Here is an 18,292-nt window from a genome sequence, read left to right on the forward strand (position 1 = left end):
TTCATGGTTAGGTTCTTTTGTTGTTGCTATAGAAATAGGAATACCTCTGGGTAAGTAGGTTGATGGACAGAGTCTCTTTTTAAGGATGCTAGGCTAAAAAAATCATGCTTTAACTTTCTTCCTGAAGGTTAAAGCATAAGGCTCCAAGCATAGGTATAATGGAAGCATGTTCTCCTGATATGCAGCAAAGTGCTAGCCTGTCTGAAAGTGGTGGGCTGGGGGGGGGGGGGGCATGGTCTAGGAGGGGAGGGGCAGGGGACAGGCCAGAATGATAGGAAGGGGTATAGGGAAGTTCCCTCCCAGTCCACTCTCTAATTGGTGTTGACTGGGAGGGAACTGGGGGAGGCCCTGCTTGCATCACCATGCTTTGCTCTTTAAATTTTCCCCACCCCATGTGCATATGAGTCTTGACCCACCCACACATGTGCGCAGGAACCGTATTTTATAACAAGCGTGCACATATTATAAAATACCCGCATCCATGTGTGCATGCTGGGAACTGCACACACGTTTTAAAATCTACCCCTTAGATTGTAAGCCCTCTGGGAATAGGGAAATACTTCCAGTACCTGAATGTAATCTGCTTTGAAGTGCCGAAAAGCAGAATATAAAAAAATCTAAAATTTATTTTTATTTATTTATTTAAAAACTTTTCTATACCGTTGCTAAGTTATATACCATCGCAACGGTTTACAAATAGGCACATAGACTAAGGTTAGTAAATCTAGGATATCGTACATTCTAACAGGTGCCAATAAAGTTCGGTTACAATTTCATAAATAAAATCATTATTTGAGTAATGTTGGTCAAGTCCAGGTATATTATTGAGTTACTATCGCTTTGAGATATTACTTCTTAAATGTAGGATTGAGTAAATTCATTCTCATCTGCATTACTCTGTACTTTCATTCTCTCTCTACCCTCCACACTCTTTAGTGAAGGCTTTTTTAAAGAGCCATGTTTTTAAATTTTTCATAAAAGTTTTGAGATTATTCTGTAATCTGAGTTCAGGGGGCATCGTGTTCCATAGTATGGGCCCAGCCAATGATAAAGCCCTTTCTCTCACTTGGGTTAATTTTGCTGAAGGGATTGTTAGTAGTGCTTTGTTTGCTGAGCGGAGGTTTCTTTGTGGAATGTGTACTCGTAAGGCTGTGTTTAGCCAGTCTGCTTCTTTATCATACATTAGTTTGTGTATGGTACATAAGGCCTTGTATTTTATCCTGTATTCGATGGGTAACCAATGTAAGTCTGCTAGAGTTTTGGTTATATGGTCCCTCCTCTTTTTTCCCGTTAGTATTCTGGCTGCAGTATTTTGAAGTATCTGGAGTGGTCTTATCGATGTGCTTGGGAGTCCTAGTAAGAGTGCATTGCAGTAGTCAGTGCTGGAAAAGATAAGTGTTTGCAATACTGTTCTGAAGTGGGCGGGTGTGAGTAATGGTTTCAATCTTCTGAGGACCATAAGTTTTGCGTATCCTTCTCTTACTTTTATAGATAGTTTGTTGTTAGAGTTAGATACTAAAATAAATAGATATCTCCCTTCCCTCTAATGGATCCCTAATCCTTATCCCCACCCCCTCAGGCCAGGAGGAGGAGTGTTGTTTAATACTATGTCACTCATCTGGTGTGCTGCATGCATCCCTATAAAAAAACTTGTGGCTCATACCACAAGATTGAACCCATCCAATGGAGGAGACTGACATGGCATTAAGCACCATTCCTCCTCATGGCCAGGGGTAGTGGAAGAGAAGCCGGAGAGGGACAAAAAAAAAAAAGGAGGAAGAATTGGGGAAGGAAAGACAAAGAATGCTGGTGAGTCTGGCCCTACTCTATTCTGGAGCAACTTTTCCAGGGTAGGAAGCAGCCGGGAACACTGGTCTCAGATCAGGGAAATTGGTAACTTTATGTTTTCTGGTCCCAATTGGTGCTCTTTAGTAAATAATAATAATAAAAAAAAAATCATCCATGGATTTGCTTTATAAATATAGTCTACTAAACACCCATAGGGAGCCTAATGAGTAATTAAAAGCCTTTTGCTGCAAGAGAAATTAATAGAGTTATTGATGTCCATTTCTTTGGCTAGGCATTCAGATCAGAACCTTTTAGCCAAGCAGCTGAAGTCATGATACGATCAATACTTTTATTTCAGCAATGGCTGGTTTTGTTGTGAAATTAAAGACCGATGCTTAATTTATGAAGTACTGGAAATCAATGTAAGCCACTGCAGCAGGAAGAACACGCCACTTTGGGTGGTTGTCATTAGTCCGTTAACACTCAGCTGTTTGACAGGTTACATTTGTATTGACACATTTATTTATTTTACTTGTTTTTATTTTTTGTTAAAGAGTTAGTTTGAGTAGCCAGCTGATAATCTTGTGCCATATTGGACACAACATTTTAAAGACTAGTTTTAACTAGTCATATATGCAATGGTTATTTTTTTTTCACATCATTGTTGCTTATTGAACAGTTTATTGTGAAACAAAACACTCTTCCTGTACAATAATCAGCACTCCCTTTTTTGCTCAGTTTGACCAGTGCTGTTAGTAATCATCACCATGGATAGCATGGTATTAATGGCATACCAAAGAGTTTCTGTGTCACACAAGTTTTCAGGAAAGTAAATATGGAAAAAGTGCATGACAGATGAGATTTAAAGCAAAATGACCTTTTTGAAAATTGTGCAGCTGGTATATATGTAAAATTATGCATATACACTCTGTATGCATGTACTTTTATGCGAAAAGTGAAGAGATGTTCCAGGTGATGCAGTCTAGGGATGTGAATCGTTTTCCATATCGTCTTAACGATAGAAATCGTGTGGCAGGGCAAGAAAATCGTCTTAGGCACAATTTTTTAGTTAAAAAATCGTTAAAAATCGTTTTTTCCGATTAGTGCGCACTAACTCGAGTTAGTGCGCACTAACTGGGAGTTAGTGCGCACTAACTGAAAATGATACAATTTGACACTTTTCAGGTCAGTTAAGGTCAGTTTAGGAATGAATATGTATTCCTATTGGCTGCCCTCTTATTTATTCATGTTACCAAGTTTCCTACTGACAGTATATGGGGGATGGGAAATGGAAACAGTTGGTAGCTTGACAAAACAAGCAATGTGATCAGTCAATGTGACTAGAACTTGTGCCCTAACCCTGATACCAGGGGTATTGTGATCTTCCTGCACACAGTGCCCTATCCCTATTAATACCAGGAGTGTTGTGATCTTCCTGCACACAGTGCCCTATTCCTGATACTGGGGGTGTTGTGATCTTCCTGCACACAGTGCCCTATTCCTGATACCGGGGGTGTTGTGATCTTCTTGCACACATCCCGATATCAGGGATAGGGCACTGCATGCAGGAAGATCACAACACTCCTGGTATTAATAGGGATAGGGCACTGCATGCAGGAAGATCACAACACTCCTGGTATTAATAGGGATAGGGCACTGTGTGCAGGAAGATCACAATACCCCGGAGGAGTGAGGGTCAGGCAGCTCCCCCCTGTCTGTGAAGCCAGCCTCTCACTAGTAATGCAGGGAGGGAGCTGTCTCAGACTTCACCATCCTCCCCCCCCCCCTTACCCACACACCATTCACTAGCTGGGACATGGGGGAAGTCAGGAGTGAGGGTCAGGCAGCTCCCCCCTGTCTGTGAAGCCAGCCTCTCACTAGTAATGCAGGGAGGGAGCTGTCTCAGACTTCACCATCCTCCCCCCCCCCCTCACCCACACACCATTCACTAGCTGGGACATGGGGGAAGTCAGGAGTGAGGGTCAGGCAGCTCCCCCCTGTCTGTGAAGCCAGCCTCTCACTAGTAATGCAGGGAGGGAGCTGTCTCAGACTTCACCATCCTCCCCCCCCCCTCACCCACACACCATTCACTAGCTGGGACATGGGGGAAGTCAGGAGTGAGGGTCAGGCAGCTCTCCCCCCTGTCTGCGAAGCCAGCCTCTCACTAGTAATGCAGGGAGGGAGCTGTCTCAGACTTCACCATTCTCCCCCCCCCCCCCCTCACCCACACACCATTCACTAGCTGGGACATGGGGGAAGTCAGGAGTGAGGGTCAGGCAGCTCCCCCCTGTCTGTGAAGCCAGCCTCTCACTAGTAATGCAGGGAGGGAGCTGTCTCAGACTTCACCATCCTCCCCCCCCCCCTCACCCACACACCATTCACTAGCTGGGACATGGGGGAAGTCAGGAGTGAGGGTCAGGCAGCTCCCCCCTGTCTGTGAAGCCAGCCTCTCACTAGTAATGCAGGGAGGGAGCTGTCTCAGACTTCACCATCCTCCCCCCCCCCCCTCACCCACACACCATTCACTAGCTGGGACATGGGGGAAGTCAGGAGTGAGGGTCAGGCAGCTCCCCCCTGTCTGTGAAGCCAGCCTCTCACTAGTAATGCAGGGAGGGAGCTGTCTCAGACTGGTATCAGGGTTAGGGCACTGTGTGCAGGAAGATCACAACACTCCTGGTATTAATAGGGATAGGACACTGTAAGAGATGACTGTAGTAGATTGAATAAAGATCTGATGTTTCTGCTCTCCTCACACCAAACAAAAACAACACACAAGCAGAGAAGCCCTTCTTACAAGCTGAGCTAGTGAGTTAAGTAGGAGGAAAAGTAAACATACTGGTGCCAGTGTGGCTACTTAAAAAATACACTTACCAACAATCAATTACATATATTTGAACTGTGTACAGTTCCAGCCAGGACCACCTTTCTAAAATGCACAGTGATTGGCAAATTCAACATGCACTAGCATTTCAGGTGCCTGCTAACAAAAATAATAAACAAACAAGTTCTAGTCACGTGAGTGCTGATCATTACATTACTTTTTTTGTCAAGCTTCCAACTGTTTCCATTTCACATCCCCCCAACCATATTGGTAACATCAATAGATAAGAGCACAGCCAGCCAATAGGAATACATACATACATATTCATTCCTAAGTGACCTTTACTGACCTGGGAAGTGTGAACACTTTGTTTCATTTTCTGTTGGTGTTCGTTAGTTTCCAGTTCCATTTCCCATCCCCCCAACCATCACCTCAGTGGTAACCTTGGTAATATCAATAGATAAGAGGGCAGCCAGCCAATAGGAACACATATTCATTCCTAACTGACCTTCAGTGACCTGGAAAGTGTTTATTTGTATCATTTTCAGTTAGTGCGCACTAAATCGAGTTAGTGCGCACTAACGGGGAGTTAGTGCGCACTAACTCGAGTTAGTGCGCACTAACACGATTTAACGATTTTTAACGATAAATCGTTAGAATTTCTATTGTATCGTGTTCTATAACGATTTAAGACGATATAAACATTATCGGACGATAATTTTAATCGTTGAAAAACGATTCACATCCCTAATGCAGTCTGGATGGGGTCGGTAATTACACACACAAATTGTAATTTTAAAAAGTATGCACAAATTCTCTTGTCAAAACTATGCATAACAAAAATAGCTGGTGTAATTTTGTATGCATGGTTTTGCTGGGATAGTTTTCAAAGTGACCATATGCATGTGTGTCCATTTTAAAGATTGGTATAACTTGTATGCATATTTGTCAGCTAACCTATGATTCTACAAATTTATCCCCCAAAAGTCAACTATATATTTCTGCGAGTAAAGCACTACTTTACCAACAGAAATCCCTTTCAAGATTACTCTCCTTGAATCTTTATATTTGAGGCCATCTATACATTTTGCCTCTACAAGCATTACTTCTCAATGCTGAAGCCATTTGCCAGTTGCAGGCTTATGCATTTATTTAAAACATTTATAGCACTCTCTTCATAAAAGTGGGGAACAGCATAACATTTTAAAATCATATCAACAAATGGAGACCAAATAAATCAACTAAAAGACTAAAAATGAAATCTAATAAACAAAGGATAAAATGATATACAAACTACAATAATAGTCTCCTGCAGAGAAGGATTCAACAGTCAAAAACAAGGACAGTGAACTACAGTGTTGTCAAATGCCAAGCTGAGGAACCCTTTCCTCATTTGGATTGTTCCATTCCCTTTTATTTGCCAGGCAACTTATGCACAATGTTATAAAATTTCCCGCTATAAAGGGTAATTTCTAAAAGCATTTCCATGAGTAAAAAGGGTTTTACTTGAAGAAATAGGGTTTTATAAGATTACCCACCTGATATGCAGGTAAACTCATGTGTGTATGTCCTGTTCACATATGTTTATCTGGACTGAGCAGAAGTGTTCATGGGGATGCTAGGTGAGTTTTGGACATGCACATATGTTCACAAATTTCCATACCCTAAATAGCAGGGGTAAGTGTGGATGGGTAGATTTGACGGGATAATTTTCAAAGTGCCTAATGCAAATAAGTCTGCTTTAAAAAACTGATGTAATTTTTGCAAGTTTTTGCCAGCTAACTTATGTGCAATGTTATAAAATTACCCCATTAGTAACCTGCACATTCTGAAATTTTTGTATGTTTGAACTGAAATGTATTTTTTGCTTCAGCATACAGCAGGGCAAAAAGAAGAGTCATGTTTAGTGGTAAACATTAATATTACATGAGGATCTATCACTACCTTCTATGCATTAATAATGTATTTGACAGATAATGCAATACTGCTTTGTACAGTGCTAGCTCTTATAAAGTTAAAAACTTTTGTAAGAATTTATGGATGATTTGTAAACAGTTGTGAGGAACCTGCAGGCTCAGTTTAAAGAGCTGCTGTGGGTTTGGGCTTTTGAAAGCTATTAGTGGGTTGCCTGCTTATAGCATTGCATTTCAGCAGTCTTTGGCCTTCCTTTCCATTTACATGGAAATATTGGAAATGGAACCTGTTAAAGCAGAAGTTACCCAAAATAATTAAATTATAAAAGCATAAATCATCCCAATTTTTTGACTGATCTTTAATTTAAGGAAGTCTCAGTATTTAATATTAATTTTCAGGATACCTTGAAGGTAGTGAAATTTGAAAGAGGGATGTTTGTGTTCTAAAAATCTCACTTGCAACATCTTTAAATAATTGTAATGTTTGCCCAGTAAAAAGTACCATGACTTACAAAGAATCTTGTTTTCTTCAAGGAGAGGCAGAATCTGTCCTCACATGGGGCGACATCACAGAACTTCGACTTCAGATCTTCCAGAAGCTTTGAAAATAGCCCACTGACATGCGCAGTACTAGCCACTCCCCTGAATCCCATGAAGGGCTCCCTCACTCTGCCGATTAATATTTAAAGTTTTGTGTAGCTTCTTCTAGTTACCTACCTCTACTATTATGAATCTTAAGTATTTTAGAGTGCTGCTGAGTAATATTCATCAGAATTTCATACATAATGCTTCTAAACATGGCCATTAGATGTCACTGTTGTAAAATGGCTGGGACTCCATTCTTTGGACTGTTAATGGTACTGGCTCAGCAACCCCAGCCCCAGCCAGCCTGAGCAACAGAAGTCAGTTTGGGAATTGAACTCAAATCTCCTGCATACTATAAATCATTGAGCTGGCCCTAAAAGTTGATTTTTTTTTTTCTGAAAAGGAAACTTAAGCATCAGAACATTTTGAGATTATGCTGGTAAACTTTTCCCAGGAAATGTTCCCCATATCTTTGATAACTAGTCATTCACTGTACTCACACTGATACTATGGGAACAACTGTACCAGATATGCTTGCCAATAATCTGGTAATGAAATTTGGCAGATTAGGAGGGCCTTAAGGCCCATATTTGCCGGCAAATTCTATGTAATGTTTAGAGGTCCAGAGAAAGGGAAAACAAATTGATGGTATGACCGCAGACTTCCAAAAAGACTTTGGTTCCTGGCACGATGTGGCCATAGCTATAATCCTCACATCAGCAGTATGATAGCATTAGGCTTCCAAAAATATTGGTATAACCAGCATGGAAAGAACATGATTACAACTATCACATCAGAAATACAGCTTTAATAGACTTCTAACAAGGCTGGGGTAACTTGCACAGAGTAACCATAGTTATAGTATTAACAACAATAATGGTTTGGAAAGAGGGCAGTGTGGTAGTGTGGTTGAGAGGTAGGGTGGAGGAAATGGGGGGAGCTGGTATTGTTTTGGGTATTGGGAATCGGTAGTCTGTCAACACATCTAACTAGATTGAGAGGGAGAACAAGTGAGGAAGATAATTGAGCAGACTCAATGGACCAATTGAGAAGAGGTAGCTAGCCCAATTGTTGGAGATGTGTTACACTCCCTTTACCAATAAAAATTATTTTGAAAAAAAAAGGAGAGAAGAGGTATAAAAAGCATGCTTGTGCACTCACACTATGGTGGCCCACTTTGTTCTCTCCCTGCATGAGCCACTGAAAGTGTGCCAGCAGGGAGAGGTCTCGGCTGAAGCTCTTTCAGAAACCCTGCACTTGTGTACCACAGTTGGTAGGGCACTACTGCAAAATCTGTTGCTTCTGAGGGAATTTGGCTTGGTTGGATCCATGAGGTAGGTGAAAAAAATAGAAAGGGGAAAGGAAGAGAGGACTGGAGATTGATCTGGAGAAAAGGAGGGAGAGGATAGAGGATCAGGGTCATGCTGAAGAAAAGGAGACACAATCCAGAGACTGAGCTGGCAGGAAAGAAGGGAGGAATAAATCAGAGAGGACTGTTACTGAACTATGCCCCTCCTCAGCAGGTGGATGCTCCCCCATACTGTACATGCTGAAGCCAGCCTGGCTGTATTATGTGACATAAGATAGAGAAAAAGTGATCAAAGAATTCCTCTTTAGCCTACTATTCCCCCTAAGCTCCAGTGAAGAAAAACCTCAACATAATTGTGCCTCTCATCACCCAAGAAAGTATGGTCATGGTTCCACCCATCCCCATGAGGATGAGAGTCTTGAGGAGAGCAAAATAAACCTAACAACAACAAAGTGCAACCTCAAAGGCAGGAAAGTATGAATGGACGTATGTTTGATCTGACTTCCAGCAAGAATAGATCATAGACAGAGGAAAGGAAAGCAAGAAGAAATAGATATGAAAAGAAAGCTGGTATAGCAAAAATTACCATCAGCAAAAAGAAAAAAAGGAAACATTCATTTTAAGCAGAAAATGGAAAGACGATAAATTTAGCAAAGTGCCCTTGTATATCCTTCTTTCCCCCATGCTACCCATAGAAAGATGGTCAACTGGAAATCATAAGTGTTTAAGAAGAAGTTCTTCAGCAAATAACAGTGAAATCTAGCATGTCCACCCTTCAGGTTGTTCCATAGCAAAGGAGTGGGAAATGCTGTAGCATCCCATGGCATTTCATGGTGACTGCAAGGGCAAGGATATCAGGGAATCAGGCATGATTGTTATCATGCTTCACATCAAGGCTCTTTGAAAGAAGAAACTCCCTTGTCACTGCCTAATGGTTAAACATATGGGGGGGGGGGGGTGATACTATCTTGCTCAAATTGTAGAACAATTAAAAAAATTAAAGAACATATTACCTACTGCTTGTAGGGATGTCAAATGGGCCCAAAAGCTCTGCATTTTCTAGAACCTCAGCTGGTACGTCCCTAAAAATGTAGGCACAATAGTCTAAGTACAGCTCCTTTTTTTGGCACCGTAGGCTTGCAGGAAGTGTACCTTGTGTATCAGGGAAGGGCATGGAGATAAGTAATCCAAGTAAAGTATATCGGGTAATATATGGGATAATTTTGTAAGACTATACATACGTTATCCAGAAAATATGTGGATAAGTTACACCAATTTTCAAAGCCCACTTTGAAAATGATCCTGGTAACACTACACACACACACAATTGAACCTGCTATTATTGATGCCAAGAGAATGTACATGCATACTTTTAAAAGCCAAAAGGTTTCTGATCAATATTCAGAAAGGGCTCTGGTAGCATTGACGTTTTCCATTTAAATGTCTAAATGCAGGCAGAACTTTTCTCCGGCTGACAAACATACATTAATTGATTCCATCTTTTTAAAGAAGGGATTGCAGGGGACTATGTCCAGATCATCAGGAGGTTCTAGGTTTTTAACTTCACCTCCTAATAAGTTTCTGGTGCCCAGACCTGAAATTTTGCAACCATCAAATAATATTCAGCAAAACTCATAAGAATCTTTGATTTGACAAGATAATCTTCCTTTTCCTTCCTCTGTTTTGGAGTCCTTATTGGTTGATAGCAGTTCACTTACTTGGAGTTTGACAAGGATCTGGTGTCATCTGCAAAGTGAATGGAGATGTGACTGCAAGAGAGGTTGTTGCTTCTGCTCAAGCCTCTTGAGTCCTAGAATTTTCCTTGGAGAGAGATGACACCAGCAGTGCAGGGGGAACAGATCTGGTGGTAATTTACTGAAGTTTGTTTCTATTTTCTCTTCGGGCAGAACTTCTAAACCATGAGTTGCTACAAACATTTTTCTGAATTCTGAAAAATGTCTCTGTTTAGAAACTTCTTCTAAATTTCTTACTGTTCATGTTATGTCAGAGATTATAGACTCTTAACCTCCAAAGATGAGAGACAGAGCCCTTCTATCCTCCTCACCTGTTTTTTCAACTTCCTAAAGAAGCTTTGAAGTTACATTCTTATAATGAAAAGAAGCAATTTTTGACTTTGCAAGTTGATTCTTAAATCAGGACTCTGGAATAAACTTATTGATGTCTGCTTTTTTTAAATTTGAAGTTCGGATTTTGGCAAAATTAGATATACAACATGATGTGATATCACGTAAAATATGAGCAATGTATTGTTGAATATATATGAACTTGTAGGTAAATGTTCAAAGGATATGATTGTTGCACTGAGACTAATATGTTTAAAAGTAAATGTTATGTTTTGGTACACATAATATGGCTTTAGAGCATACATTTAAAAGTGTTGAAGACTACCTAAAATCTAGACATTTGAGATTAGTTAATTTTCCTAGAGTCCCTAATATTTCAGAAGTATCAATGTTTAAAAGTTATCTTAAAGATTTTTCAGAAGTTCCAGAATTTGCTTAGCCTCCTATCGTTCATGCTTGTTATTTATCAGGTAGAGATGAGGGCAGGGAGAACCAGATCCAACATAACCCCCCCCCCCCCCCCCATAAAACATACATAGTAACATAGTAATGATGGCAGAACAAGACCAAATGGTCTATCCAGTCTGCTCAGCAAGTTTCTTTTTGTAGTAACTTTACTCTGTGCACATTACCCCCAAGCCTTATGTTAAGGGTAGTAATATTTACATTCAAAACCAATCAATTATCAAACCCATAACAAAATTACTACTAGCAGTATTTTTATGGGGTGAGCAGCCTTCTTGATAATTCAGACAATGCTGCTTCATTATGTTTTGCTTTTGGACTTGGCTGTAGAAGCCGGCCTGTGCTTTTTCACTATTGTCCGCATATCAGTACCCCATACCATAAAAGTCAGGGCCTAGCATTGGCTGTCATTTGAATCTAATTCCCCTTTTTGCCTTACCCACCCACCTCAAGTAAAGACTGTGGATTCTTTGGGTACTTTATTTATCGAATTATTACCTTTAATTATAACTAAAACTACCCTGTTGGTGATCTTAATTTTAGAGTCTGATAAAGAATGGATCATGCAGTTATTTTTTCCCCAAATGTGATAAAAAAATTCTTTAGTTCTAAGTCTTTTTCCTGATGGAATTTGCAATACTCAGATACATAGAAAGAGCTTTTTGGGGCTTCTTTTTCTCTCAAATATCCTTGTAGGTGTAGGGTGAAAAAAATACAAAACATCTTTTTTTCGATTCAACACAGAATCCTTTCTATATAGTCTTACATTCAGAAAGATATTCAAAAGTATAATGAAGATGTTGCTAGATCTTTGCCTTCTTTAGAGGGTTAATAGGAGATTGCATTTTCTGTTCTTTCTTGCTCAGATTAGTTCTTATGATGATTATTTTTCTTTATTTTTTCCTCTCTTGATATGTCAGTATGTGTTTCGGGGGGTCATATTTTTGAAGTGTCATGTTTTTTCTTTTCTTTAAGTTTGTTTATTCAACTTGAATATTTCTGTCTTATAATGCATTATACTTTAATAAATAAAACATTTTAAAAATTAAAAGGACTACGCAAGTCTCATCTGCACCCAGACCTCACACCTGATGTATCTCCCACCATGTGTATAAAAGTATGTGTACACAGGGGTAGATTTTATAAATTTGCGCGAGCGCATACTTTTGTTCGCGCACCAGGCGCGAACAAAAGTACGCTGGGTTTTATAAGATACGCGCGTAGCCACGCGTATCTTATAAAATCCGGGATCAGCGCACGCAAGGGGGTGCACATTTGTGCAACTTGCGCGCGCCGAGCCCGGCATGCGCTGCCTGTTCCCTCCAAGGCCGCTCCGAAATCGGAGCGGCCTCGGAGGGAACTTTCTTTCCACCCCCCCCCCCCGGCCCTATCTAAATCCCCCCCTACCTTTGTTGGCAGATTTACGCCTGCTGAAAGCAGGCGTAAATCTGCGCACGCCAGCAGGCTGCTGGCGCGCCATCACCCGACCTGGGGGCTGGTCCGGAGGCCTCGACCATGCCCCCGGGCCGACGCCACACCCCCGGTCCTGCCCTGAACCGCCCCCTGACCCCGGACATGCCCCCAGACACGCCCCCTCCCCCGCCCCTTTTACGAAGCCCCGGGACTTACGAGGGTCCCGGGGCTGTGCACGCGCCGGCGGCCTATGCAAAATAGGCGCGCCGGCGCGTGAGTGCCCTGTGCGCATAAATCCGGCCGGATTTACGCTCGTAGGGCTTTTAAAATCCGGCCCACAGTGTATGTTTGGAATGTTACACATATCAGTCACTCCATTTTTCTAAAGGACCATTACTGTGGGTAAAGCACTATTTTACCCAAAGAAGTACATTTGAAGATTATCCTCAAAAAGAGATCAAGTTAGGAGAAATTGGAAACTGCCAATTGTCAAGGCTCCAACCCTGGAAAAGTACATAGGATAAGGGTCATGGCATGCTTAGTGACAACATATGACAAAAGATAGTAGAGAAGCACTTTTTTTTTGAGACTGGAATACTGACTTGGGGATTGGAGCTAGAGGCACAAAAAATATAAGAATCATATATAGCCACTGATCCTGTCACAATCCTCGTCCTCTTCCTATATCTCCTTACAGTGTTGAAGTCTTAACAATTGGCCATTTCAAATTTGTGCTACTTCAACTCCAATCTGTGTTTGTTTATATATCACATAAATAGATATGCTTTTGGATTTTATTGCATGCATATGGTAAACGATCCCTCAGATGGATTATGAAACACAAGATAACCACATTTAACATGCTTGCTGTTTATCACAGCATAGTAAAACTGAAGCTGTAGCTTGAGAGAGACCAATCTGTCTTTTCAGACTTGCTCAGTAGATTCTTAGCAGGTATAGACTCAGAAATAAAATTTTTTCTTCAATTCAGTTTATATCCAGTTTTCAGGATGACACATTATGTCATAGAATACCATTCAACTTCTCTCCCCAATGGAATAAAGCCCTTTAGCAATAGTTTTTGTGCAACATCATTTTTATATGTAAATATTTGTTAGCATATTAGACTTTTTTTTTTTTTGAAAATATGTTTATTAGGTTTTTCATTTTAGTAACAATGACAAACAGTTATATTCCAATTTGGATACATATCGGGAATGCTTTCAAGAAACCTCTTAGAAAAGGCAGGCACTTGTCTATGATTTACCTTAATTTCCTTTCACAGCTATGTATAAAGCTTTATATGCAAATTATGTGTGATAATATAGGTAACGACTGTGGTATAATTTTGATTTTGGATCTTCTGCCTACCTTGAAAATTAGTTCTAAAAATGTCTGTATATTTTTACTTATATATCTATGAAATACAAATTCTCATAGAATAATGCACGTTTCCCTATGGATTATTTAAAATGCATGTCATCAGATACAGTAAGCATGTTTCCATAAATCAAAACAAATTGAAGAATTCTCTTTGTACATCTGACCTATTTTCTAAGACATCCAAGCTTCTATTAATATGCAGTTAACCTTAATGAGCTACTATTTGCCTTGTACACCTGCATGTAAATACAACAGTGGCATGCTGTCTTAAACCTGTTTGATCTTCAGGCAAAGAATGAAAAACATGATTGCATGCACAGTTGAGCAACCCAGGTATACTCCCCAATGTCGAAAATGGTTAACAGATAGTACTTTTACCTTTTTTCTTTCTTCTTGAACAATTTTGCATCATGCAATTGCAGGTACAATTTATACTAAGTGGAAAAAAACATTTTTTTATAAGGAGAAACCATAACCAGTTCATGTACTGCAGATCTTGAATTTGTGACATCATTATTTAAGAACCAATATAATGTAATAACTGTTTGCTATGTAGTGGGAAAAAGGAACATGCATGTGTTTAACTCTTAAAATATTTTACGTTCAGTTTTATGTCTAAACATCTTTCTGCAGGCTGTGTTTCCTTTCTAAAACTATAACAGAGAAATATATATTTATATTGCTTAGAAAAATATTGCAAACTAAGCATTATAGGAATCAAAAAAACAGAAATGAATCTGACATTTTACCGACATTTATTTGGTGAGCTGAAACAGATCCTTTACACATCCGAACTGTACTAAATAAAGCCATGCTAACACAGTAAAATGAAAACTACTAAGTAAAACCACTTTTATTCACATTACAAGGCTGTCCTCAGCTCTATAGTATATTGGAAATTAGTAGGTAACAGGTACATACAAAATGCATATTTTCAAGAGTTTTTACTTGAAAATGGAGCTCTCTTATCTTTTGTGATTCTTTCTACGGAAATTAAATGGTTTCATTTAAAATAGCAATGACATCTGATTGACCATTGCATTCATCTCCTTCTGTAAATTCATAACCAAGAGTAGTTTTGAAGACTATGGTTTACATTTCCTCATAATTCCAATTGCCATATATGTTTTTGTGTTTTGGTGAATTGTGGGTTTTGCTGCTAGTCTAACACGTGGATTTAAACTAGGAAGTAAATTCTTTAAGGGCTGAAGGATACAGAGATCATAAGGATGATATTCTGCTTGTGCTTTCTTTAAAAGGCACCATCGTGGATATTGTGCATTTTTTGTTTCCAGTATCCATAGAAGAGTCCAGTACTGTAAATTGATTGAACTGATTTTCCCTCATAATTAATATTTTCCTTTTTGTATAATTCAACAATCCAAATTTTTTTCATGGACTGTATATTAATTTTCTGTGATGAATGCAATATTGCTCTAAAAGAAATTGTTTTCTGGAATTTTTTTTCAGACAAGGATTATAAAACAGTTTTTGTCCAGTGTTAACTGGACTTTAGCATATTTACTGCTACCACTTATTTCATGAGCGCTATTAGACAGGCGCTGTGCTCCTGAATACCAGAACATGAATTAGTTGTGAACAATTTCAAACTGAATGGGCTTAACAATTTGCTTTGCAAATTTGTATTCTTCTTTACATCCTTAAGGATTGCAGGGCTCTTGTTTGAAGTCTGGTTACAATAGGTACAGTAAATACAAGCACTGTTTAGCCAACAAAATCAAAACCCAACCCCCCCAAAAAATAAACACTTGCTTGTTTGAATTTTGCATATTTCAGGAGTCCCAGTTGAAAAAGAAAAGTTTACAAATGTATGATACACAAATATTTGTCATAAAATGGAAAATACAATTTTACATTATTTATATTAGGCACATTTTATTTCTATCCCCACTTATGTCAGAGGTCATCATTGGTGACCTCACTTTCTTCCAAGCTCCCTTCTGTGTTTTAACCAATGAGATGAAATCATTCCACCTGCTTTGGATAACAAACCAATTATAAAGGTGGTTAAACAGGAGCTTGTACAGTTTGAAGATCCTCTGCCATAATAAGCGTTTGCATATGTTTGAGAGATAAGGAATTAGGGATTTCTAAAAGTAGTCCTGCACTCACATTTTCATGAAAATTGAAGGACTTAGTTGAATTCTACAGAATGCATATAGATTAGGGCTTCCCAGTCCTGCCCTGGTGATACCACAGCCTGTTGGTTTTTCAAGATATCAACAACGAATATTCATGGAATACATCTGCATATACTGGACCTCGAGTATACAGACATATCGCATGCATAGGCATTGTATATATCCTGAAAACACAGCCACTTGAAGGGACAGATTTGGGGAGCCTTGATCTAGACAGTGTTTATACTGTTTGTGAATCTTTTAGATTTCTTAAAAAGGGAAAGACTGTTTTTAGTCCATTGGATGCAAGCAATGTTTGTTCTGCTTTCCATTTACTGTGGGTTTTTTTTTTTCCACTTTTTCTACTAGCCCTATAGAATCCTGTCAGCATTTCTACAAAGACTTAACACTGCAAATAGACATGGCTTTCAACATCTTCTTCCTGCTCTACTTTGGCCTCCGTGTAAGTATTTTGCAGCCTTGTTTAAAGTGGAGTGCAAGCTTATTCTGGGAAATATGTCAGACCTACAAAACAGCAGCTGAAACATCTTCTTTTGCATGTGTTATCCTACTATATTATCGTTAAAAATAAAACAGTCCCCCATACTGTATATCTGCTCATTTTGAAAGCTATAATGAGTGTCATTTTAAAAGGATTCCTGCAGATAAAGTAGCGTATAGCACCCCCCCCCGGGCCTGGTGCAAGCAATTAGCTGGGATAACGCTTAATATCAGTAATAGACTTAATCCTGCAACCCTGCTGTGGATTCTTCGAAAATGGGGGAGGGGAGTGGTTAATATAAAGAGCCCAAGACATTTAGAAGGTGTTAACCAAGCAGATACTTAATACAAAATATGGTATTCCAAAATTATCACTCAACAGTTCAAATGAAATAGCTGCAAGTGGTACAGTCTGTAAAGCACTTATAGTTCTGTACCTGCCTGTGAATTCTATCAAGCAGGTTACTAATCCTTGCTGTTTCGCCTTCCTGGTATCCCTTCACTCTTTTCCTTGGGATTTAAGGCCCTTTAGTATAGATCAGAGCTTTCCAAACTTTTCATGTTGGTGACACACTTTTTAGACAAACATAATTTCACGACACGGTAATTCAGTCTACTAGTAAACCAGAGGTTAAAGGTTAAACGAACGAAACATATTTCGACAATTTATGTATGTTTCCTTAAATATATACATAAATAAAATGTTTCACGACACAACCTCTCTCATGAAAACCTTAAATTTATATTAAAAATATATATTCCAAAATTCATGTTATTGTTATAATTTATGAGAAACAATAATAAAACAAATTGTCTGTCCCCCACACACTCATCTCTCTCCTCCCCCCAGCACATGTCTGGCCCCCACACACTCATATCTCTCCCCCTCAAGCACATGTCTGTCCCCCCAGCACGTTTGCCCCCCACTCACTCATCTCTCTCCCCCCAGCACATGTCTGGCCCCCACACTCATGTACCTCGTCTTTTTGATTGTTGCCAGTTAAGTGCTTCACTCCCTTCCATGATCACCAGACACTGCTGCTTGCAGTCAGTACTCCTCATGGCCAGGCCTCATCGGCAGCAGCAGCCAATGCAAGGATGGCTGGGCTCGTTCCACCCACCAAGCCCCCCAAAAAAACGCGATTGACAGCAAAAATCACCCAATAATAAGCAACCCATAAACTGAAAAAAAAAAGTGAATCTCTAGGAAAAAATAAGCCCAAACTCGCATCAGAGTTGACCGGGCTTGCGCGACACACCTGCACACTGCAGGCGACACACTAACGTGTCCCGACACACAGTTTGGAAAGCTCTGGTATAGATGCTTGACCCCAGACTCCTCTTGTTATGGTAACTGCTTCTCCAATTCTTGAATCTCTCCTACACATCTTTTCCCCTCCTGGACTCCTTTGCACTCCTGGAATTCTGGCTGCAGAGCACTAGATGGGTAGCTCTCCTCTTCTCTTTCCATTTTTGGTAATCGCTGGAGAGGCACCCAATATTCACTTCTCTGGTCCTGTGCAGGTCTTTGTTCAATTTGAACCCTAATCAGAGTCTCCCCTCCTTGAAAGATGGACCAAGAGTGAGATTTATTCTCTCAGTTCATACCATGGATGGAACCAAAAGGAACATTTACTTACAGTTAAGTTTCAGAAGCACCACTACAGGGCCGACTATACTCACTAGATTGAAACTCTTGAGGACTGGGATAGGTTTTACCCTTTCACAAACTCCAAACTCATTCATGGTCTGGTCTGCCATGCTCAACTCCTACCCTTACTCCTCCTAACCAGAACATTTTCAGGTTTCTCTGGCCAAGCCCTGGACTGTATTGTGGCTACCGACAGAGGCAATTGCTATAATAAATGGTGTAGTCAATTACTGCAAAA

The 18,292-nt window shown here is 39.9% G+C and overlaps 1 protein-coding gene across 2 annotated transcripts in view; it reads left to right on the forward strand.

Annotated features, from left to right (window-relative positions):
- The window catches only part of KCNMA1 (potassium calcium-activated channel subfamily M alpha 1), a 1,936,781-nt gene that overhangs the window by 1,000,763 nt on the left and 917,726 nt on the right, over positions 1–18,292 (forward strand). For both annotated transcript variants that reach the window (XM_029609517.1, XM_029609516.1), the window contains exon 4: positions 16,272–16,365. In XM_029609517.1, the coding sequence (XP_029465377.1) occupies positions 16,272–16,365 (94 nt within the window). The remainder of the gene's footprint in view (positions 1–16,271; positions 16,366–18,292) is intronic.

The sequence above is a fragment of the Rhinatrema bivittatum genome, chromosome 7 (assembly GCF_901001135.1).
Source record: "Rhinatrema bivittatum chromosome 7, aRhiBiv1.1, whole genome shotgun sequence".
In the NCBI taxonomy this organism is placed as follows: Eukaryota; Metazoa; Chordata; class Amphibia; order Gymnophiona; family Rhinatrematidae; genus Rhinatrema; species Rhinatrema bivittatum.